Source organism: Amaranthus tricolor, chromosome 6 (genome assembly GCF_026212465.1).
Source record: "Amaranthus tricolor cultivar Red isolate AtriRed21 chromosome 6, ASM2621246v1, whole genome shotgun sequence".
Classification (NCBI taxonomy): domain Eukaryota; kingdom Viridiplantae; phylum Streptophyta; class Magnoliopsida; order Caryophyllales; family Amaranthaceae; genus Amaranthus; species Amaranthus tricolor.
In genome coordinates, this window is record NC_080052.1 from 21,219,791 (window position 1) to 21,243,983 (window position 24,193).

The following is a 24,193-nucleotide window of genomic DNA, read 5'->3' on the forward strand; positions in this document are numbered from 1 at the left end:
TCCGGGATGAAGTTGAGCACAAAAGGGTGTTATTAAAGAAGATTGACACTACGGAGAATCCGGCCGACATGATGACAAAGTCATTACCTACAACCAAGTTTGAATTATGTGTTGACTTGGTTGGTTTAGCTCCTTGCTTGAGATAATGCCTTTTGGGAATTTGAGGTGTTTATGTTTTTTCTCTTGTTTATGAAGTGGATTGATGAATGTTTTGACTTGAGTGAACTCAAGTCAAGGTGGAGATTGTTATGAATGGTATGTGTGACTTGAGTGCACAAATTAAAGTGTGTATTCATGTGTGTGACTCTTGGTTTGTGGAATGCAAATGGATGTAATTATGTGGAGAGTATTCATGGAGAATTATGGGTGTTAATGAGGATTAATGAAGAAGAAGAAGCGACTTGATTTATGATAGCTCGATCAGAATTCTGACAGAGGAATCAGAGAGGTTGCTCGACCTACCCGCTCGACCGAGCGAGCTATATTGGTAGGTCGAGCGGTCAGACAGAATGCTCCAGAATGTAGCTGATGTTCGCTCAACCAAGCCGCTCGACCGAGCGAGCAACCTGTTTCGGTCGAGCGGATCCTCTGATATGCATGGGATGCTGATTTTCGACCTTTCAAGTTCTTGGAGTTATTTCATATTATTCATTACTCAATATTAACTATGTATTCAAGTGAGCTATTGATATTCTAGTATCTAGTACTATATATAGAGCTCTCATACTCACACATCAAACATCATCAAACACAACCCCTAAGCCAAACACATAGCCTTTTGTCTTTATCTCTTTCTCAATTGTAATTCTTCATTTGTAAGTGTTGTTTATACATTCTTGAGATAATATAAACAGAAACTACACACCACGGAGGACGTAGCCATCATTGGGTGAACCTTCTTAAATCCTTGTGTCTCTTTTGATTGTTTTACATTGTCAAACGTTGTTTTGTTCATTGTTGTTTGTATCGTTCTTAGCATCGTAACGGTTTTGGCAAACGTTTTCATAAACAATTATCCATATTAAGTAATGGAATTACATTGACAAACGAAAAAAAAAACAAAAGAAAGAGATACTTTCCATTCCCACTAAGGGCCTGTTTGGTATAAAAATTTTGAGCCCAAGGGAATCATTTAAGCCAATTTGTTACCCAATGTTTGGTATAGAATTATTGTTACCCAATCCATTACCTCAAGGAATACATTACCCTTATTTTGTTACTGGTCAATTTAAAACACATTACTTTCTATTTCCTGCTAATTACATCCTCTCTACTCAAATTACATCCTTTCTTCAGTTTTGCTCCTGTGTTCGTTCAAATCTCCTTCAACAAGACAAAAATTCTGGTATGTTTTCTCTAAATTTTTTGATATTTACTCCTTTTGATTCTTTGATGTTAATTTCTTCCTGTTCCGATTTTAATTTTTTTGCTCAATTTGGTTGTGTAAGATGAACCCTAATTTTTTTGAATTGTTTAAGATTTTCTGTGATTCTACCTTGTTTTAATTTGTGGTATTTGATTAGTATGATGATGCTACGTGCCTTTTATGTTTCTCTTTAAACATAGTAGCCATTTTGCTTGAATGTTCGGTGACACTTTGTCCATTTTTGTATATGTAATTTTTCCATTAGCTTGAATGTTCAGTGATACTTTGTCCATTTTTGTGTATTTTATTGCTCGAAATACTTGCTTAGTGCTAAAATTTGTTTCCTACATGTGGATTACAAATATTTTGTCCATTTTTGTGTACCATTTTTTGGGGATTTTGTTCGGTATGGCCGGAATTTTTGTGTTGAATTAGTACACTCTTTGTCATGATTCAACTTGTATTTTACAATTAGTTTGTAAATGGAATTTTTTGTGTAGAATTAGGCTTTATACAATTAGAAATTGAATTGTGCTCGAAATTGAATTGTTACTGGAATTTTCAAAGAGCAACTAGAAACCCAAGAAGTTTATAAATAGTATTTGATTCTTTAGCATAAATCCTCCATTAACGTATTTCTATGAAAACGATACACATCAATACTTGATTACTGGAATTTCTATCCTCCACGCATCATTTGATTATTTGAATATTCTCCTTTTTGTTCGATGAAATTCCAAATGGAACAATTTATGGAACTATCTTTTTCTGGCTATATTTAATTGACCTTATTCAATAATTATGCTTGTATATATAATTACTTGATAGTAAAAATTTTTTGTTTGATTTTGATTTTTGAGTATAATTTTTGTTGTATAGCTTCTAATTAATTATCATAAATGAATCGAATTATGCAATCCTTACGGAGGAAAACACGTCTAAAACAACTTCAATTGGTAGTAACAAATGTAATTGTAGTTCTTATGATGTATTGGGTTTGGTATATGGCAAGTGTTGCTACGGTTAGGGGTGTTCAATTGATCCAAAGTAAGAGAGATAGAAAAATATTGCACTTAAAAATTATGCATTGCTTAATACAAGAAAGTGATGTGCATTGCAAAAGTGAACTTCGGGCTAATAGAAAAACCTTTAATATTATTTGTGAGATGCTTAAAAGAGATTGGAGGCCTCACTCAGACAAAAAATATGTCTCTTGATGAGATAGTTGTCATGTTTTTGTTTTCATAAGAAGTGGAGAGACCTTGAGTCGGCAATTCAACTTATGTCTGAGGGCTATACTTAAGTTGCATGACCATTTGCTTTACAAGCCCACACCAATATTAGAAGAATGTGAAGAAGAAAAGTGGAAACCTTTTAAGGTACTAGTTGCTTAATCATCTAATTTTTACCCATAATCTTACGTGTATTTATAAGAGTGAGTTTTTTTATTTGATTTTATAGAATTGTTTAGGAGCATTGGATGGTAGCTACAAAAATGTAACTGTGCATCCCCAAGGTACCATTGCTATGAATGTGTTGGGTGTTTGTGCACCCAACACACAATTTATCTATGTTCTTCTGGGTTGGGAAGGCTCTGCTCACGATGTCCGTGTCCTTCGCAATGCTCTCATTAGGCCAAATGGTTTTAGGGTTCCTAGAGGTAAATTTAACATGTATTTATTAAAAGAAGAATTATATAGTTAAAAAACTCACTTTAATCATCTAATTTCAATAATTTTGAAGGTAACTATTATTTGGTCGATAGGGGTATACAAACTGTGAGGGTTTTCTTGCTCCATATAGAGGGCAACTATATCATCTTAAGGAATGGACAGATAGACAACCACTAACTGCAAAAGAGTATTACAATATGAAGCATGCTCGAGCAAGAAATGTAATTGAATGATGGAGTATACTTAGAAGCCTCTCCTTTTACCCTATTCGAACTCAAGGACGTATTGTGATGACTTGTTGTTTACTTCACAATTTAATAAGGAAAGTGATGCCCACAAATGATGTAGAAGAAGAGAATATGAGTGATGACAATTCCGATAACGATTCCGATGATGAAGTTGAATACATTACTACAATAGCTACTTCTGATCGATGGACTAATTATAGAAATACGTTAGCTCAAGATTTTTTTAATGCTTGGAGGGCAAGAACTAGACAAGGTTTGTACTAATCGATTATTTGTTGTTTGAATGCTACGTCTGCCACACAATCGTACCAATAGATTCTTTAAGAACAAGATTCATACATTTCTAGTTTTGATACTTTCTGATTATTGTGCACTGAAAAAATATAAATAATTTCACTTTAGTTTATATGTATATTGCAAGTACTTGAAATGGAGGTGAATACCATTAGCCAAGAGGGAAGTAGTAGAGGGAGGAGAAAGAATAAACGCTTTTGGACATGTCAAGAAGATTCGATGCTAATAAAGTATCTACACCAATTTTCTATTGATCCTAAGTGGAAAGGTGAGGGCGATTTTAAAAATGGTTACATGAGTAGGTATGAAGAGTTGATTAATGGTGAGCTTCCTAATTGTGGTTTGAAGGCTATTCCGCACATTGAATAAAGAATCAAACATTGGTCAGAGAAATATTGTGCACTAGCTGAGATGTTATCTACTTCGGGATTTGGATGGGATGCCGACTGGAAGATGTTGCAAGTAGAGAGAGCAGTGTTCGATGAATGGGAAAAGGTAAAGTTTTCTGGGATCTTTTATACATTACTTTCTGAATATTGTGCAAAAGGTCTACTGGTATGTTTTTGTTTCTTGTTTTTGGTTTTGTAGATGGGGTTTCTGAAAGGTACATGCAAGTTTCGTGCCATTATTCAATGCTTCTATACACTTCATTTAACTTTATTGTTGATTTGTCCATTATTCAATGTACATGAAAGTAGGGTTTGTTAGGATTTTGAGCAGGGACTGTAGCAGTCCACATGATTGCTTCAATATTTTATTTCTTGTTTTGGAATAGGTTCATAAGAAGGCTTAAGGATTGTATGGGGTACCTTTTCCTCACTATGACATCCTTGAGGAGATTTATGCTAAAGATAAGGCCACGGGTGATCAAAGTGAGTCTTTTGTGGAAGCAATCAATTGCATAGATGTTGAAGTTACAAAGAAGTCAATTTTCATAGATAGTGGTGACGAGGATGATGCGGATTTAAGAAGTCTTTTGACTACTCACTCTATACAATTCAAGAAGCGCTAATTAAACAAGAGAATGATAATTCAACATCTTCAAAAAAACCCAAGCTCAAGGAATTGAAACAAAAGAAAACTCTTCAAAGTGATGTTAATACTTTGGTTTCTTCTTTTCATGAAGCTATAAGTAATTTCAGGGAAATTTTTGATAATATTAATGTTAATCTTGGCACGATGGCTAATGCGTGGGCCAAAGCCAAATTGAAAAAGTGAATAAAGTCTTGGAAGAGGTTATGATATTAGATGGCATCTCACCATCTGAAGCTTTAGAAGTAGCTACAATTCTCATTGCTGAAGAACACAAGCTTCGCATCTTTTATCAAGCTCATTCGAACCTCAAGAAACAATATGTGCTCAATCTTCTTAAGAAAAAGTGAAAGTGGTCTTCTAAAAAGACATGAGTTGAGATGTTATTATTAGTGGTTGAATTTGTAGTATGTGCTTGTAGATTATTAGTTGAATACTTGAATAACTGTATTGCAAATTGCTATGTTTGATCTTATTTAGGCTTGAACTATGTTGAGTTTTATTAAGAAAATCTTGTTTTAATGTTTGCTTAAGTTAATTTTTGTACAAAAATGGATAAAATCCCGTTTGTAGATTATTACAAAAAAAATCAACTTATGTAACAAACCAAACAATTAGTAAGGGGAACTTAAACAAGTGTTTCCCTTACATTGTTATATCAAACATATAACCATAACTCTTACCTTTACCCTTATCCCTCTTTATTAATTCTCCTTTCCCTTACATTTTCTCTTCCCATACCAAATACCCCCTAAATGTGATACAACATTCTCCTTTATATTGCTCGGTCACGTAAAGATTAAGAAAAGTGAAAGGTAAGGATTTTTGTGGGATATTGTTGATGATGTTCTTTAGTAAAATAGTCATCATAGTCAATAACTCAGTATTTCGCATAAGTTAGGGTCTGAAAGGAGATGGATAACGTACATATCATACTCATGCCCCCTCCAAGGAGAGACACAAAGCAATGTGTACACTTAATTTATCCCTAAATGAATAGATTTCTGCATTAGAAGGATGATTGAAATCCAACATGCTTAGGAAATACACCTGTCGCTTTCAACAAACACAACACACATTAAAATTGTTGCTAAGGCAAGATAACATACAATTGCAAATAAGAGGCATAAAGTAAATAAAAAATTATTGAATAAGACTTTGAAAGAAAATAAAAGCTAATTTTAATGAGATAATATAAATAGGTTTAAGTTTAAAAATGCTCTTGAGTTAATGTGGGATATGGATGATGGAAAAGCTTACAGAGTGCTTCTTGAAGTTTCATATAACATTATAAATTTACCTTATAAAAATTTAAGTAGTTTTCTTTCAAGAAAAAAATTGTAAGCAATTTAAAAGGTCTAAAATGAATAGATAGAAGGAACGATAATGACTATTCCTAATTTAAATGGGCAAGCGATATAGGGTGGTACGATAACAAATAAAACTGTGACAAATATATTTAATTTACTGATTACACTATATTTAATTTATTTATTATTGTTTATCTATAGGACAATTAAGTTTTTTTACTTAGTTGTATTGCTACACTTAATGGACCAAATAAATTTTGGAAAATATTAAGACAATGAAATCATATGGAATACCAAAGTAGGATATAATATCAAAATAGTCAGTCTTCTGAGAGACCGTTTTTCTTAAAAACGTCTCACAAGCTCAGACCATTAAAGCTTAATGCCTAATATTACTTTATATTTTTCTTTATAGGCCAACCTAATTAGAGATAGTCTACTATCTCTTACAAGAATTTGTGATATCAAAAAAGTATAATAGTGTTACTGCTAGTGGGCTATAAATGAAATGCAACATTAAAGATATAGCCCATCCAACATCCAATGTTGTCTTTTACAATCATATTGACTAACAACTCATTTCTTGAACGTTATTGGCTGAACTTGTATTTGCCACTAACTCACAATGTAGGAAAGCTCTTATTACCTACCATTATACTCTTTTCGTCACTTTGAGATTGCCATGGATAATTGATATGTTGTGATTGTTAGATTATATAACATATTCTGGAGCCTCAACCATCAGCTTAAGCTTTATGTTATATAATCTAACACGCCTCCTCACACGAGAGCCCATTGGGCTAGAAGTGTGGATGCAGCACAAGACCTCCTTATACATGGCGCTAAATATTTCACTTAAATGAGGGGTGATTGAGATTCGAACTCGTGACCTCTTGTCACGTTGGCTTCTGATACCATGTTAATGCCCAATTCAACCAAAAGCTTAAGCTGATGGTTGGGGCTCCAGGATATATTATATAATCTAACAGTGATGACAAATACTACTATAATAGTCGTCATCAACATTATTCTCAAGGTCCTCAATCAAGATCAATATATTCTGGTTGCATTTACCATTGATTCATTGTTTATTTTCGATTCTCCTAATAGATGGAGATACTAGATATAGGATAACATGAAAGATTTAGAATATTTATAGTAAAGCATAGGTCAAAGATATAGGAAAAACACCCAACGCAACAGAAACAAGCAAAAGTCTATAAGCACAAGGTGCTTGTTTGAGCACTTGCTGCCCAACAGCTTTTGGTTAGTCAGCTTGCATGATTAACAAGTCAATGGTCCCTTATACTTCCGTCTTGCCATGCTACGGTTGTCCTAGTCTGATTCCTTACCTTGCTCTCTAAAGTTTACACCAACCATTGATTGGTCAATCATAATTGGCACTCTAAGAATGAAATGTATGGCGTTCCATATCATGTTAAAGTCATTAGTTTCATTATTGCAAATTTATTTTAAGACACTTCATATTTGACCTTTTAGTACCATATAAATAATTAACATCAATAATATGAATAAGTTAATATGCCACTAAGAAAAAAGTTAAAATATAAAAAATTAATATTTTTTTGAAAATGAAATGAGGGCCAAGTCGAACATTTTGTTGCGACTTTATCTAGTTTCAGTCTCACATTTTGGTGCAAAACCCATACATTGGAATGAATTAGAAAAAAAGGCGTGCCAGAATGAGATAAGCTAGATAAATGTGAATGTTTATAACTTTTGGCTAAAACACAAGTTTTAACTCTAAAGACATTTAGAAATTTCAAGAGATGAAAAAGATGTTTTTGATACCCTAAGCAAAGATGACTAAAGCACGGATTATTCATATCAACTTTTCATAATTTTCAATAATGCACAATTAGAGATATTAAGAATTGAATAAGTGCATTGGATAGAGTGTATAAAGTAAATGAGACATTAATGGTGAATTGGAGGGAGTAATTTATTAGAAGAGGTCAATGTCTATTCCGCTATGGAGACAAATTTAGTTTAGGCCAAAACCTAGGGTGTAAAACAAGCCTTGTCAAAACCTGCAAAAATCAGGCCAGGCCGAATGGGGTTTGAGAGCCTAAAGCTTAGTTGTGCAAGGAACCCAAAATAGGCGCACCCAAATGTAATTGGGCCATGTTGTCTGCTTTGAGATTTATTAATGTATAGTGAAACATATAGGTAAGGATGTTAAAAAATATTCAATCGGAAATATATGATTCCATATATTCGGTATTTAGTTTTTAAACTGGATAATTCGGATTGGATATCTACTTTAGAACCGGATATGTATATTTACAAAATCAAATATTCAGATATTTTATTTTCTTTTTTATTTTATTTTTTATTTAATATATATATGTATTTTCTATGCAAAACTTTATTTTTATTATTAAATGTACTAATACTTAAAATTGTTAATTACAATTAAGCTGTACAACTAAAAAGATATGTGGAAGATGAAGGAAACAATAGATAATCACCCTTCTTTTCGGGAATGGAGAAATATTTTCCTTCGTATCACTAGGATAAATACTTGCCCCCACTACACCAGACTAGTTCCTTCATCTCTTGATGTGAATTTGGACACTCAGGGGGTGTTTGGTATAAAATGTGGAAAGTTGATGGAATGGAAACTCTTAAGGAGGGTTAAGGGAAATAATAAGGGTTATTGTTGTTTGTTGTTTGGTATAATTATGTAACGGAAATACTTCTTTACAAAAAGTGTTACCGGAGCTTTGAGAGTGGAAACTTATTGGAGGGATCAATTACCAAATGGAAACGAGAATGGTTATCTAATTATCTTAACAAACGCAAAGTAATGAATTTGCTTGTCTGTTTTCCTTACTTGATTCAAAAAAATGCATACCAAACACAGCCTCAAAGGGAGGAGAAGAGGATGAGAAAGAAGAGAAAAATGAAATCAAGCATGCCATGCGCCAAACAATGCAAAGAAACGAGCAAGTACACAAAACTTTAATGGCACCTTATGTTACCTTCCCCAAAATACAATAATTATATTTCTTATTGTGAATTCAATAATTGTTAAGAAATATCTTATCCTATACATGGAGAAGAAGAATCTATATGGACTAATATTAAAACTGATATTTAGTTTATGAAGTCGACTAAATCTCCTAGGTTAGTGACTCTAACATTCATGATTCAACACAACTTTCTCTCACTAGTCATAAAGTTTAACAATCCTAGAATGTTTCTTATCCTCTTCATTTATTTCTTTTGATGAGTATAGAGACCTTTATAGGTTCAAAAGACTAAAGGAACTATTTCTAGGAATTCCAAAACATACGTGCACATGACAACAACGCACACAAAAGTTAGAGCATGATTTGCTAAAACACACACCCCCACACTCGGTCGTTCGAGCAAAAGCACACTCTAACCTACTTATTTGTCCGAGACTATGACGCATTTTTGAATAGCTCATCGTGGTCAGTCTCCTTAAAGTAGTTGTACTTAATCAGCAGATAATGATAAACTGGATATTGCTCACCACTCCTATTTATAGAAACTCGCTTCTCCTTATCCATAATTCTTGGCTATCTTTTATCAAGAGCATCATGAAGACCTTGTTAGAAGAAAAAAAAAAACTCAAATCAAAGTTTTGAAGTTTATTCTTCCATCAAAGAGTGGGATGTAAAACTTTCCACCTTCTCTCATTTTCTTCTCCACCAACTTCCAAATTTGTGTTATTATGGAGTCAAGACCAGCCTATATCTCCATGGGCCACAAAAGGTGCGTTTTCAAAGAGATCAGGGCTACATGTTTATTCATGTTTCTTTTTTTTTTTTCTTAAACTAAAACGAGTCATTAAATCACACACTTTTTATTTATGTGAAGTTGCTATAACGTTTTCCAACAAGGGTTAATCGAAAACAACTTCTTTTGTTAATTAATTTTGTCATTAACAATGGTTAGATTGTGTTTATCCAACCTTTTTAAACCACACTTTAGATGGAAGCCATTTAACGACATTAAACTAATGAAATGTTTTACGTTGTTGTTTTAGTCTTTCTATATCAAGGACAACTTACCCTCTCTTTTGTACTTTCTTTCATGTTTTACTAATTTTTTTTTGTCCTAAGAATGAGCAAAACATTGACGTCTTCAAGTAGATAGATATTATTCCCACTCAATTTTGGTGCGTAGCATGATTATTCTACCCAAAAGAAGGAAGTGTGACAGATTGTTTTTGTGCATTTGGCAAGGAATTGATTTACAAAAGTCCATATATAGAAGGTTTAAGTAAGTAACGATTAAATGATGTTTTGGTTTATTTGTCCATCATTGAACAATATATGTTAAATCCGTGGAAAAATAGATGAGGTCTAAATTGGTTGTGGCTCAATTATAAAATAGATCTTTTAATGTATATTTGTGGATGGAGTCTCAAGTTTATGCAACTTTCATGGAAGGTAGGGACTTGAATGAGGTTGATGGCCTTTGTACAATAGTTGGATTGTGATTATATAGTTGGCTACCTATAAAATAATTGTGGGATATCTACTTATTACCTTCTCTTTTGTTAGCTACGACTAATGAACGATTACTGATAACTTTGTTATAATGATAGTATGTAGACGGGATCGATCTTTTATATATATATATATATATATATATATATATATATATATATATATATATATATATATATATATATATATATATATATATATATATATGAATGACTCGAACGAGATGGTAGTGTTGTAGAATCAATTTACATTTATTTTTTTGTCGCTTTGATATGTTATTATTGAGAGAAGTCATTTTGTTAATTTGCAATGAGAGACCATACAGATGAACTGAATACATTTTTTTAAGTTTGCAATATATGATTTGAATATGTGAAACACTTTTGAGTAATATGGTGCAACCTTAAAGGAATAAAGAAAATAGATGTTATATATTTTTGTTTACGGATTGTTATAAATATTATACTTGCAGATTTTAAACTCAATTAATGTTAAGCTAAGCAAATAAAAGAAAGCTATGCAAATTTAATAGAACAGTGCCTTTATGCTCATCATGAAATCGTACCAAAAAGAAAATTACATTAATTTGGGTTACAAAATGTAAATATTTTGTATATAATTATATATGTGAATAATATGTTTTTAGGATGATTTTTATTATCTCAAAAAAAAGGATGATTTTTATTTCTGCTCAATAAATGCTTATATATAAATCTTTTGTATGTTTTGAAAATCAACTATTTAAAGTTGCCAACTTGCCATTATGCAATTTTTGGGTTTTTGGAAATTTGAAAACAACAAGATAATCAAGCATCCATTTTACTGAACTACAAACCGGTAATTTGACGACTAAACCTTCGATATGTCAGAGTCAATTCAATTTGGTCAAACTTTCTTCAAATAGTCATTAAGTCATTCTAAGATGGGTATAGGCCGGATTTGGGTCGGGTTTAGCTAGATTCAAATTCTAATTTTTTATTAGATTTAGATTCGGATTCACATTTATAGGGTATGAAAAATTTAGACCTGTTATGCTCTGGATCTTGGTCCAAACCATTTTTTTTTCCTAATGAAAATTTTTTCAAAATATATTATACAATTTTCGACCATTTGTCTAAAATTATTTTAAACATTTTCGACTAACAAGGATCTTCTAATACTTTATATTAATTGAGCAAATAAATATATGAAGTTTTCCAACTTTCAAGTTCTAATAATGAAATATTTATTAAGTATTTTAATTTTCAAAGTATAGATATAACGACCAAATTTCAAATTACATAAATGGCAAAGTTCAAAATCACGTAATGTTTAGAAAAATAACAAAATTCCAAATTAAATAATAAAATACATATGATAGCTAATATATAAATTTATAAAAGATGTAAATGAGTCTATGGATCGGATATGGTTTGAATCTGAGTCTCACACGTGTAGACCCAGACTTGGACTCGGACCCTAAGGTCATGGACTCAGATTTGACCCGGATCCATAGGATCCAAAATAGGTAGATCTAGACCCTTAAATTAGAGTTGGGTCGGGTCTAGACCCTTAGGTGCCAAGACTCATGCCCATGTCTAAGTCATCATGTTGAATTAGTATCCAAGAGAAATTCAATTATTTTGTAAGTTAGAAAAAGTAGATATTTAGTAATAAGAGAGATTGAATTGTGTTGATGATGTTAAAAAAGAGTTAGAATATATGGAAGAGATTAAAGAAAGTAGTGGGTTCGATTTCGAAAATAGAAATTATGCTAAATGAGTAGACAATAAAAAAAGTAAAATAATGCAAAATAAAGGGGTGAAGAGATAAGCTCTAATTCACCATTGTTATTTATTGATTATGTATAAAATTATAATCTCATATTTAATTCAATCAATCGACATTTATTTTTCTATGATGTGGTTTTCGAAACCCCAATTAGATTGACTTTAATTAAACAACTCAAGTTTCATTTTCACTCGAGTTCATTGTCTTTTGGAGTACATGATAGACCGAGGAAAAAAAAGTTTATTATTCATTTACTAGAAAAAGTAAGAATAGAATACTAACATAATTCAACACTTGGTCGGACATATACACATGCTAAACACAACAGTTAATTATACAATGCATATTTCACAAAGGTAGCAAATTAGCAAAAGATGAAAGAAAAATATTACAATGAAAATATATAGTTTCTTGTAGATATCATTCTATGAAAAAAATAGTAAAAGTGGAGTACATAAAAATAGAAAAAACTCTTTTAATAGTTGCAGAATTGATGCTCATATTTTGTAAGTGCAGATGGAGGCAACATCAACATTTGATTGATAGTTGTTGCCCACATATTGTAACGCGAGTAATCATCGGCCATGTCAATCTTAATTGGCCCTCTTGTTGTGGTTAAAACTATCTGATAACATGTATCAAACTCATCTCCATCTGCATCTTTGTACAGTTCTGCATGCAGATCTAATACTAGACCTGTAAATAAAAAAATCGTTATTGTAATTATTTGAAATCGTTACGAAGAAAGTAAGTATTTTTAGGGGGATAGAGATTAAAATTTGTGGCTTACATTCTTTTTTGCTCTTGATTACGTTCAATAAGTTGCGTTTAAGTATCCTCAGAATTACCTGATAACAAAAACGAATTTAGTGTTTTATTTTTCTCATTAGAGTTCCTCTAGGTATGAATTGTGGTGCCTGAACCATAACTTAGACTTTTGGTTGAGGTTCCTCAACATGGTATCAGAGCTAGCATTATAAAAGATTACGGGTTTTAATATCAACCACTCTTTATTTATACTGGAATAATCAATGCTAGGTATAAGGAGGGTCTGTGCTGCATATATATTTCTAGCCCAAATGACTCTAGAGTACGTGTTAGACTAGACAACATTTATTAGACACTCAACCATAAGTTTAAGTTTTTGGTTGAGTTGATTCCAAAAGTACACACTTAGTAGAAAATAGAGTTTAAAAGTATGGTTTTTCACCTTGGCCTCGTTGTTTAGATGTATTGAGACGATCCTCACCACACATTTTCCTGTTCATCAGACAAAAAGAGATTAAAACACCATTGTTGAAATAGAAATATAATACATGTTAATGATTTGTAAAGATGTTGTTTCATCTTTAACTATGCTTATTCATGTTAATGATCATGTGAGAGGTTTTCGATTCTATGTAGCAAATTTAAATAGACAGACGAAGTATTGATTATAACAGTGGAGACATTCATACCATTAGGTGTCTCGACAGTAAGTTGAGTACCCTTAGCCAGTATAGCTCTACTTTTCTCAAAATCAAGATCATGTTCATCCCTACTAATACTTGAATCCACATCAATTGGCAGAATTGGTACACCATTTAGTCTGTTCTTGTACCCTGCTCTTGCTTTTAATGTGGCTGCCCCTCTTAATGCTGTTGTAAAACATCATACACGTTAGTGTATATAGTATATTTAGGGATCTCAACTATTAATTTAAGTTTTTAATTGAATTGGTTCCTTGACATGGTATTAGAGCCTACGTAGCAAAAAGGTCAGGTGTTTAATTCTCAATTACTTCTCAAATTTAAATGGAATATTTCATGCAAGGTATAAGAAGGATCTGTGCTGTATCCACACTTCTAGCCCAAAGGACTCTCGTGCAAGGGTGTTAGAGGGTTTTAGAGTACAACATATCTAGAGACTTAAACTATCATCTAAGCTTTTGGTTGAATTGGTTACTAGACTATCTAATGTTCAAATATTATGAGCGATTAGAAGTTAATGATGTATAGATTAAAACACCCGATTGACATACATGTCGTAGCAGCAGCAGTGAGAGTAAGGATATCACTTGTGCTAGTTCCAGACAGGGCTGAGCCGAGAATAGAGCTAAGTTGATCTTTTTTAGCGCCCATTGTTTCGGCCACTTGGGCACATTGAGAAGCCACAACAGCTGCGGCTGAAGCAAGCGCCACTTTTCTAGCTGGGCTCGAGTCAGGCTCAAGTTGGCCTTTCGAGGTCTCCTCTGCTATAGCAGCCAGTGCAGCAGCAAGTCCTGCTATGGACAAAGCTGCATGTACTTCAGCTCTTTGGAGCCTCTTTTCCTCTTTCCTTTTCTCCTTAATCTCCTTTAGCCATTTCTTTAGTGACACATTTCCAAAAGGCATTTTCCACTGAAACTGCTGATTGTAAAAATTAGCAATATTTAGGAAAAAAAAATGAAATAAAGATACAAAAATGGCACTATTTCTTCACTAACTGTGTCCAATATAAGCCATCCATCGTGTGACGGTCTAAACAAAGAATTAGTGAATATTATTTTAAATAATGTAAATAATTCTTGGCCCCTAGCTAGAAGTACGTACATGTTTAGTAACTTCTTTTCTCATAGTAAGATGCAGAGTCAAATGACTCGCTAATCGACCTTGCGAATCGTGAATTGAAAAAAGAGAATTATAGTTGGTTTTAAGCTATTTTTGAACCATTATGGGCGAATCGCGAATCTAAAAAGCGAACCAAGTATTAAGTTAATAATAAAATCATACGTACCCATTTCTTCCTAAAGCCGCCAGCATTGTAGTTTAATTCCGGATGCATTGCTTGTTGCATCCAAACCCATGACTGACATGTAAAGAAACATCAAAGTGAGTGAGATAAAAAAAAAAAAAAAAGGCAATTTAATTAATCAAAAGTGGGATGATTATTTCAAGTATTAATTAATAGATTATTAACTTTAATTAGGTTATGATACATCAAAGACTACTCCTTTATGCAACTTTAAAAGCTAAAGCACAAACAGTAATAAGTATGCATGGTGGTAGTTAGCCTTTTCAATAAGAAACTAATCCTTTTCTTCTAGAGAAAAGTCCATATTTATCATAAAAAATTAGTTCATAAATAATTAGTTCATATTTATCATAAAAAATTATTTATTGGCAAGGAATAAGAGCCACTTTAGTTATATGGGGTTGGGCGAGAAAAGCGTGCATTCTAAGCTTTAAACATAGAGTAATATAATTATTAATTTTATTTTATATACTAAGAACAATTTTTAGTAGCTATTTGTAACTCTTGTGAGCATATAAACGCTAATAAAAATTATTTTGTGCAATTATCAAAACATTTAACAAATTCTGTACATTTAATGCTCATCGTTTAACTTACATAAATACAAAAGTGAAATCAACACGATTTAAAATATCATGTCTGAAATTTGTCAAAACACCCAAATGTACAACTCATAGTTTGAAAATTTTAAGCTCAAATCAAGGCTTGAAATTCATGAATCTGCATTGTCGTTGAATACTTGAATCCTTGTGACTTTGTGATTTGTTTGATCTTATAATAAAGCTCCCTTTACTACATAATTCTATTTTTGGTAATTAAATTATATCTAGGAATATACATAATCCTACAAGTTACGGGAGGAAATAGATAGTATTTCTTAAAAAATTAGAGATAAATATCGCATCTATTTTAGTGACTTTATCCCATTTAATTTTTTAATATTATTCACAATTCACTATTAAATTGTATTTTATTCTTAATGTATAAGTTAAAAACATTGTCAAGTAGAATCCTGTTTGATTTACCTCAACAGAAGAATTATTAATACTAACTTTGGCAAATGTATGCAGATAAAATGAGACAAAATCATTAAAATAAAGGGAGTATTATTATACGCATATCATGTACTTCAATATCTACCATATATAATTAGAAAGGACATAAAATGGAACCTTGTAATTGTCATGCATATATAGAGTAAAGATTGGTGGATAAAAATGATATGCATATATAGAGTAAAGATTGGTGGATAAAAATGATAATAGGTGGCTCCCACCTAAGGAGATGAAGTTTAGGAGGCCCGATATGTACAAATTTAACCTTGATATATATCTTTTTATAATAACAATGAAATTATTTCTGATTGACTCTTAATAGCAAATATCATCTGTAACTTTACATAAATAAGAAGTGCAGATTATTTAATAAGTTGTTTTAATATAATCCATTAGAATTATCCCCTCCAAATAAGGGATGATAATAATTGGAGCATATAACTTTCTGGTTCCTATTCATGTTGGAACATTTTTGTAAACTTTTGTATGGATATGTATATGCATTATTTTCCCATTATTAGGGATAAGTAATCCAAAGGATTTAACAAGTCCCTATCATAAGGTAACATTCAACATACTACCACAAGCAATATTGGCCGATCTCCACTTGACCTTTTTATTTTTTTGAATGGTTAAAATTTTTATTTTTCATCTTTATTTTAATTTTGAATGATTTGATTTATTGATTTATAAAGTTGATTATGTCACAAAAAATTATTTAAGATTCGTAATTGTCTTTATGTGCGAGTCCCTAAATGAATTTAATCCACATCATAAATTATAACCCGTAACCGGTGTGAAAGGAAGTGAAGAATTAACACTTAAAAGGAGGCACCATAGTAATAGAACGCATTGTTTGAGTATTTACATAGATATAAATAGTTAATGTAGCGATTTATATTTTTAGTTCTTTTAAATTTGCTTATTTTGATACGTATTATGTGAAAAGTTTAAAGGGACAGAGGAGTCACATAGCCATTATGTAAAACATTTGTGTTACCTTCAAATCATTTGATTTCCAAGGAGGTATGGATTTCATGTAATCTGCATCATCCATCCTTGCACTGTTCTTTTCCAATTTCTGCCATAGAGTTCATAAACACCAAACTTAACATCCATACAAGAAAACATGGAAACAAATACACTATTCTGTCGAACTAAATTTGCTACATTATCTTATCTTTAAATATCAAGGTTTTTAGCGAGTGCAACGAATCAAAAAAATAATCATAAAAGTAGTCTAAAACTTACCAAATGATCAAATGTTGTGATGGTGTTATCTCTTAGAAGAATGGATGATCCATCTCGTACTAACTCAGGTTGTAAAGATTGAACAGCGAAATTGCACCAAGTATTAGAAAGAAAGTCCATAGTCTCAGGATGCGCTTCAGAAAGAGTTGAAACCATGAGACTATGATCTAAAGGTTCCATAGTTTGCTTCTATTAGAAGAAGAAAAAGAAGATTAATAACAAGTAATTAATGTGGAGGAATTATTAGTTGTTTGTAGGGAGGAAGTGTGGGTTTATAAGGCCATAAAGCAAGTCATTTAAATAGGTAATGAAAATATTTTGAAAAATTTGAGATGGTCTCAACAGCGAGCCTATTTTTATTGGGTTAGTTCAATGTGTATTTATTATTTTAAAGTGATTATCTATAATTTTAGAGTGATAACTTATAGTTTTAAAAATTGATCACTTTTTATTGTCTTAGAGTAATCACTTACAATCAAGGGTGAAGCTAGGATTTTAAATTAGAGGGAGCCAAATTGTCGATATACATGCAAATTATTAATTATACTCCGTATAAAAACTAGTTAAACTATGAAAATTTTAAAATTATTTATACCTAAATGAACTTGAATTATAGCAAAATTACATTAACAATTAGAGTTGAAGCTTCCTTATACTTACCCCTTTTGAAAAAAAAAACTATGTGTTTTGACTCTATATATTTACCTGCTAAGTCTCCAGAATAACTCTATTAAATTAAGATAGCAAAAAAAATAAACACACATACTAAAAAGGATGAATGTGAAATTATGAAAGATATAAAGTAATGACATTATAAAATAAATTTATTTGTCTATTAAAACATAATAGTTCAAATTTGAGTTTGAATTCTTATAACCTTAGATTACAAATATGTTACCCAAACCATTGAGCTATAGTAATTTTTGTTTTAATTATCACTCGTTAAATTATATATCATATTAGTAAGGGGAGCCTTAAAAGTAATTATTTAAAAAAATAGACTAATTATATAGGATCGTCTCATAAGTTACCGAAATATTATATTTGTAACAATAAAAAGTTTAGAAAATGGGATGCTTAGTTGATGTAATATATTATGTCGTTACCTTAGTTGTTATTTTATGCATAGATTAGCTAACAATATGGCCCATAACTTTGATATAGATATGTAGAAAGTAGGTTGATGGGGTGCTTTATTTGCTTGGAAAGTTGGTGCTTAAGGGAACAGGGCATCGTCTTCACCATCATTAGTATCCTTTGGACCACACCCCATTTTTCTATTTCCTTTTTATTCTTGGATAGGTTTTTTGAACAATAATATAAACAACAACAAAGCATTAATTCTAAAAGATTAAAGTCGATTATGAGATATTAATAGGTTTTCTAAGTTAATTTTCATAAACTCATCGCTCGTCCTCTTTCGTTATCTGGACTTAAGAGCATAGTTGATTCAGGTAACAATATTCATCTTAATATAGTAAATTCTAACATATATTAGTCATTATTTGCGATTTAAAAATTAGATGAGTTTACATCGGTATTTTTTAGGTTTAGCTTCTAAATGAAGGCCCAGTTAGAATTGGACTTATATCTAATAACCATGCATGCATGTGCCTTGCACATGAGGATAACATGACGTAAAAGAAGTTTGTGCCTCCAATAAATTTCAAATTACACGCTAGGTTAACCGTTAACTTTCTAGGGATCTTAATTATAGAACATTTTTTTTATGCCATGTCTGGAAACAATGATTTCATTTCGAAATTTGAAATTGGCTCAAATTTATTGCTTCACAAATAAAAAATTTTAGAATTTGGATTTGGATCAAATTCCACCATTATTTTTAAAGTAGTTAATCTCTAAAATTTGAGAATGACTTCCCAAACCTTGTCATTTTCAAATTCTTCATTTATGATTTTATAATTGAAATCCATAATTTGAAATGAAATACTTATTTCCAAGCACTAAATTAAGTAATTTCGACCCACGTGTTGTTAATGGTAAATCAAACTAGCAAGCACCATTGAAGAAGATGAGTATAGGTCAAAGAGGAGGCCCACGGGGCGTGGAAAAGCTGCTGCCTTAGTCTGCGGGGCGCAGAGTGCGTTCTATCTCCATTTCGCGGCTCGCGTAGTTGGACACGGCTCGCGAAATGGGGGTTTCTTTTCACGGAAGGTGGCTTTTGGGACGGTTACTTTGTGTTTATTATGTAATAACTTTCTTTTATTGGGCATTAGTATATAAACTCCCATTTTAATGTTAATATATGATAATTCACAAAATTGAGAGAGATCACAAGAGAGTCATTAATTTGTGAGTGATTGAGATTCATCTTGTAATTCTTTGTGATCATAGTGAAATTATTTGATCTTGGTGCCGGTGGATGTAGCTTTCACATTGATAGTGAACCACGTTAAACCTCTCGTGTCAATTTCTTATTTTGCATTGAATTTTCTTATTATTTAATTATTATTCGACGAACTTGCTTCCGCTGTCGCACAACAATTGTCATCAAGAGCTCAGGTTTAAGTCCTTGGAGAGTTTTTGAGTGGAGCAATGACTGAAGATTCTACAATAAGAATCGAGAAATTTACCGGGAAAAATAGCTTCGGGATATGGCAAATAAAGATGAAGGCTCTGTTGAAACAGCAGCAAATCTGGCGCCCGTTGGCTTCGAAGAGTACTACTGCGGGGTCGGAAGACGGGTTAACTAACGGGCAATTAGCACTAATAGAGGGAAAGGCTCATTCTACCAATTTGCTAAGTATGGATGATCATATCATCACGGAGGTCGCTGATCAGGCTATAGTGGCGGAACTATGGATGAAATTGGAGTCATTGTATATGACTGAGTCGCTGACCAACAAGTTATTGTTGAAGCAGCGGTTGTTCAGCTTCCGAATGCAGTTAGGTACTCCCTTACGGGAACATCTTGAAAAACTTAACTCTATTTTACTAGATTTGCGTAACTTAGATCTTAAAATAGATGATGAGGATGCTGCGTTAATTTTACTTGTGTCTCTACCGTCTAGCTATGAGAATTTTGTTAAGTCTTTTGTTGTTGGTAAAGACTCACTAACCTTAGAAGAAGTAAAGGCAGCACTTCATACTAGGGAACTTCGTCAGAAAGTTATAGGTGATAACGAGGAGAGTGGCAGTGGGTTGTTTGTTAAGTCCGGAAAGTCTAAAAAGAAAAAGGGGGTTAACAAGGGAAACAATACTGGGTTGGCTACTGGAAACGACAATGAAGGACTTGGTAAGACTGCGGGGAAGACTTGTTATTACTGCAAGAAACCGGGTCACTTTAGGGCTAATTATCCGGTGAGGAAGGGCAAGTCCCAAGCTGCTGTAGTTGAGGAAAAACCGAAGGAGAACTATAATTCGGAGGAAGACTTGGCGTTAGTGATTTCTGCTACGTCTGGGGATCTTTCTGATGATTGGGTTCTAGATCCGGGGTGTTCGTTCCATATGAGTCCGCGTCGAGATTTGTTTCACACGTATGAGTCTTGCAATGGGGGTAAAGTTATTGTAGGTAACAACGCACCTTGTAAGATTATGGGTATTGGGTCCATGAGATTGAGGACTAGTGATGGGCGAAAGATGACATTGACTAAAGTGCGGCATGTCCCTACTGTGGGGAAGAATTTGATTTCATTAGGTACCTTGGATGATTTGGGGTACAATGGAATGTTTTTGGATGGGGAGTTGTCCATTTACCGAGGTTCGGAGTTGGTACTTAAGGGTATCAAGAGAAACACCCTCTATGTCTTTGAGGGTGTTACACTGTCTAGTTCTGCGGTTTGTGCATCGGCGTCTCACCAGGAGATGACCAAGATTTGGCACATGAGGCTTGGTCATATAGGGGAAAAAGGGATGCAACTATTTTCTAAGAGGGGTCTACTATCCGGAATCAAGGTTGCCAACCTTGAATTTTGTGAGCATTATGTGTTTGGGAAGAAACACAGGACAAAGTTCAGCAAGGGTGCTCACATTACTGATGAAGTGCTCGATTATATCCATTCAGGTTGCTAGGGTCCATCTACGGTTGAAGGTATGGGAGGTTTTCGCTATTTTGTGTCGTTTGTAGATGAAAAATCCCAATACACATGGCTTAGGTTGCTTAAGTCAAAGGATAAGGCCTTCAAAGCTTTTAAGCAATGAAAAGCTTTGGTGGAGAATCGACAAGGTAGAAAGATCAAGAAGGTATGTACAGACTATGGGCTAGAGTTTTGCAAAGAGAAGTTTAATCAAATCTGTGTAGATGAGGGTATTGGTCGGCATCATACCGTCAGGATGACACCATAGTAGAACGGTGTTGCAAAGCGGGTTAATCAGACACTACTTGAGAGAGTTCGATGCATGCTCTCTAATTTAGGGATTGGGAGGAGGTATTAGAGTGAAGCTGTGATGACAACTTGTTATATCATCAATAGGGTCCTCATTCGGGAATTGACTGCAAAATCCCGTTTGAGATCTGGAGTGGTAAGTTGCTTAGTTTCTCTAATTTGAAGATTTTTGGCTGTGTTACTTATTATCATGTGAGTGAGGGTAAGCTGGATCCACGAGCCAAGATGGGGTGTTTTGTTGGGTACGGTGATGGTGTGAAGGGTTTAGGATCTATTCACCTTCGAAGGGTCGAGTCACTCTTAGTAGGGATGTCACTTTTGATGAGAGCACTATGTATTCCAAGAAGAGCTCAGAGTCTTCTGATCTGGGAAAGGAAGGGAAGAACTTGCTACAGATAGATGGAGTACTTGATGTACATCAGTCATCCATTGCTGATTTACCTCAAGTGAAATTTATTAATGATGACGCTGAGGTTCCAGTGTCGAATACTCCTGAACCTGAGGTTGTTCCATCTCCTCCTAACTCTAGGGAGGAGGTGGAGCAATCAGGGGTCATCTAGTCAATCTCACACTATTCTTGAGAAACCTAGACGAGTCATCAAGAAGCCTGTTAGATTGATTGAAGAAATGGAAGGAAGAAAATGCTTTGTTGACAATTTGACAGGTTCTGCATTGAGTATAGCTGATGATGTAGAGTCATATGAACCTACCACGTATAAACAAGCAATTAGTTGTAGTGAGTCGGCGCAATGGCTTGCTGCAATGGGTGAAGAGATGCAGTCTCTTTACAAGAACAGAGTGTGAGAACTTGTGAAGGTACCAGAGGGGGGAAAGCTTGTAGGGTGCAAGTGGATTTTTAAGAAGAAAGAAGGATCTCTAAATCTGAGAAAGTTTGTTTTAAGGCTATGCTAGTTGCAAAGGGGTTCAGTCAGGTAGAAGGGGTTGACTTCGTGGAGATATTCTCACCAGTGGTTCGACATACTTCTATTTGTGTGCTATTGTCGATTGTAGCACATTTTGACCTTGAGTTGGAGCAGCTGGATGTTAAGACGGCTTTCCTTCATGACAATTTGGAGGAGGAATTTTGATGAAGCAGCCTGAGGGATTCGAGATCCCAGGAAAAGAGCACTATGCATGCAGATTGCTAAAGTCGTTGTATCGACTTAAGCAATCCCCTCGGCAGTGGTACAAGAGGTTTGATTCTTTTATGGTTTCGCATGGTTTTGATAGAAACTCGTATGATTGCTGTGTGTATCATAGTAAGTTGGATGACAGTTCCATGATTTATTTGTTGTTATATGTTAATGACATGCTTGTTGCCACAAGGAATAAATCAGATGTTGCTAGACTTAAAGAGTTCCTTAGCTTGAAATTTGACATGAAAGATTTGGGTCCAACTAAGAAGATTTTGGATATGGAGATCTATAGGGATCGGGCTAGAGGTAAGCTTTTCTTGACTCAAAAAAGTTACATCGAAAAGATTTTATCTCTTTTTGGGATGGAGAAGTCAAAGCCTATAAGTACAACAACATCTGTGAGCTGCAAATTGTCTTTGTCTATGTCACCTCAAACTGAGGAGGAGTTGGCATATATGTCTAGATTCCCTTATGCCAACGCTATTGGTTGTTTGATGTATACTATGGTTTGTACTAGGCCGGATATTGAGCACGCTGTTAGTGTTGTGAGTAGGTTCATGGCTCAACCTAAGAGAGAGCACTAGCAGGGGGTGAAAGGGATTTTTCGTTATTTAAGAGGGAGAACTGATATTGGTCTTGTGTATGGGAATGGTAAGGAGTGTTTGGTAACTGGATATAGTGATTCTGATTATGCAGCTAATGTGGATACCAGGAGGTCGGTGACCGGGAATGTGTTTACTTTGGGTGGTTTTGTGGTTAGTTGGAAGTCTACATAGTAGTCTTCGGTTACGTTGTCTACTACTGAAGCTGAATACATGGCTTTAAAATCTGCAGCTAAGGAGTCCATATGGCTCAAAGGCCTTGTAGGTGAACTGGTATCGCACAGGATTTTGCTATGGTGTATTGTGATAGTCTAAGTGCCATTGGCTTAGCTAAAGACCAAGTCCATGATCGGACCAAGCACATTGATGTTAGGTATCATTTCTTGCGTACTGACAAGAGGGTAAAGGTAAAGAAGATTGGGACTGCTGACAACCCAGCTGATTTTTTTACTAAGTCTATTACATTTAGTAAGTTTATACATTGCTTAGACTTGCTAAATATTGATTACTATATGGTGTAGTAGGCCGTTAGGGGCGGTGTTAGGGAGCTCCTGTTGTAGGCATGTTGGCCTTAAGGTGGAGCTTGCCTGGGGCTTGTGATGCAGGTGGAGCATTATGAGTTGTTATACTTGCTGACAAGTATGTGATAGGTCTTTGTTGGAGACTTGTCTAGATGAGTCTTGATTGAAGACTTATTGGGATGTACGGCTTATGCATGAGCTTTACATCGGGTTTTGGCTTGAGATATGTTCAATTTGTGTTAATGAGATCGTTTGCTGAATACGAGTTTTCGTCAAGGTAGAGATTGTTGTTAATGGTGATTCAAACTAGCA

The 24,193-nt window shown here is 33.6% G+C and overlaps 1 protein-coding gene across 2 annotated transcripts; it reads right to left on the reverse strand.

Moving 5' to 3' along the window:
• Positions 1 to 10,671: 10,671 nt before the first annotated feature.
• LOC130814718 (VAN3-binding protein) lies at positions 10,672 to 17,544 on the reverse strand. Of its 2 annotated transcripts, none has more exons than XM_057680878.1 (8): positions 17,277 to 17,544; positions 17,026 to 17,106; positions 14,953 to 15,024; positions 14,219 to 14,582; positions 13,656 to 13,835; positions 13,409 to 13,458; positions 12,989 to 13,046; positions 10,672 to 12,894 (listed from the first exon to the last, which is right to left on the reverse strand). In XM_057680878.1, the coding sequence occupies exons 1-8, from the start codon at positions 17,454 to 17,456 to the stop codon at positions 12,674 to 12,676; spliced, it is 1,206 nt and encodes a 401-aa protein (XP_057536861.1). In that variant the 5' UTR covers positions 17,457 to 17,544; the 3' UTR covers positions 10,672 to 12,673. The 2 variants fall into 2 exon arrangements, with proteins under 2 accessions (XP_057536861.1, XP_057536860.1); XM_057680877.1 differs by having other exon boundaries at positions 14,219 to 14,585.
• Between the last annotated feature and the right edge of the window lie 6,649 nt (positions 17,545 to 24,193).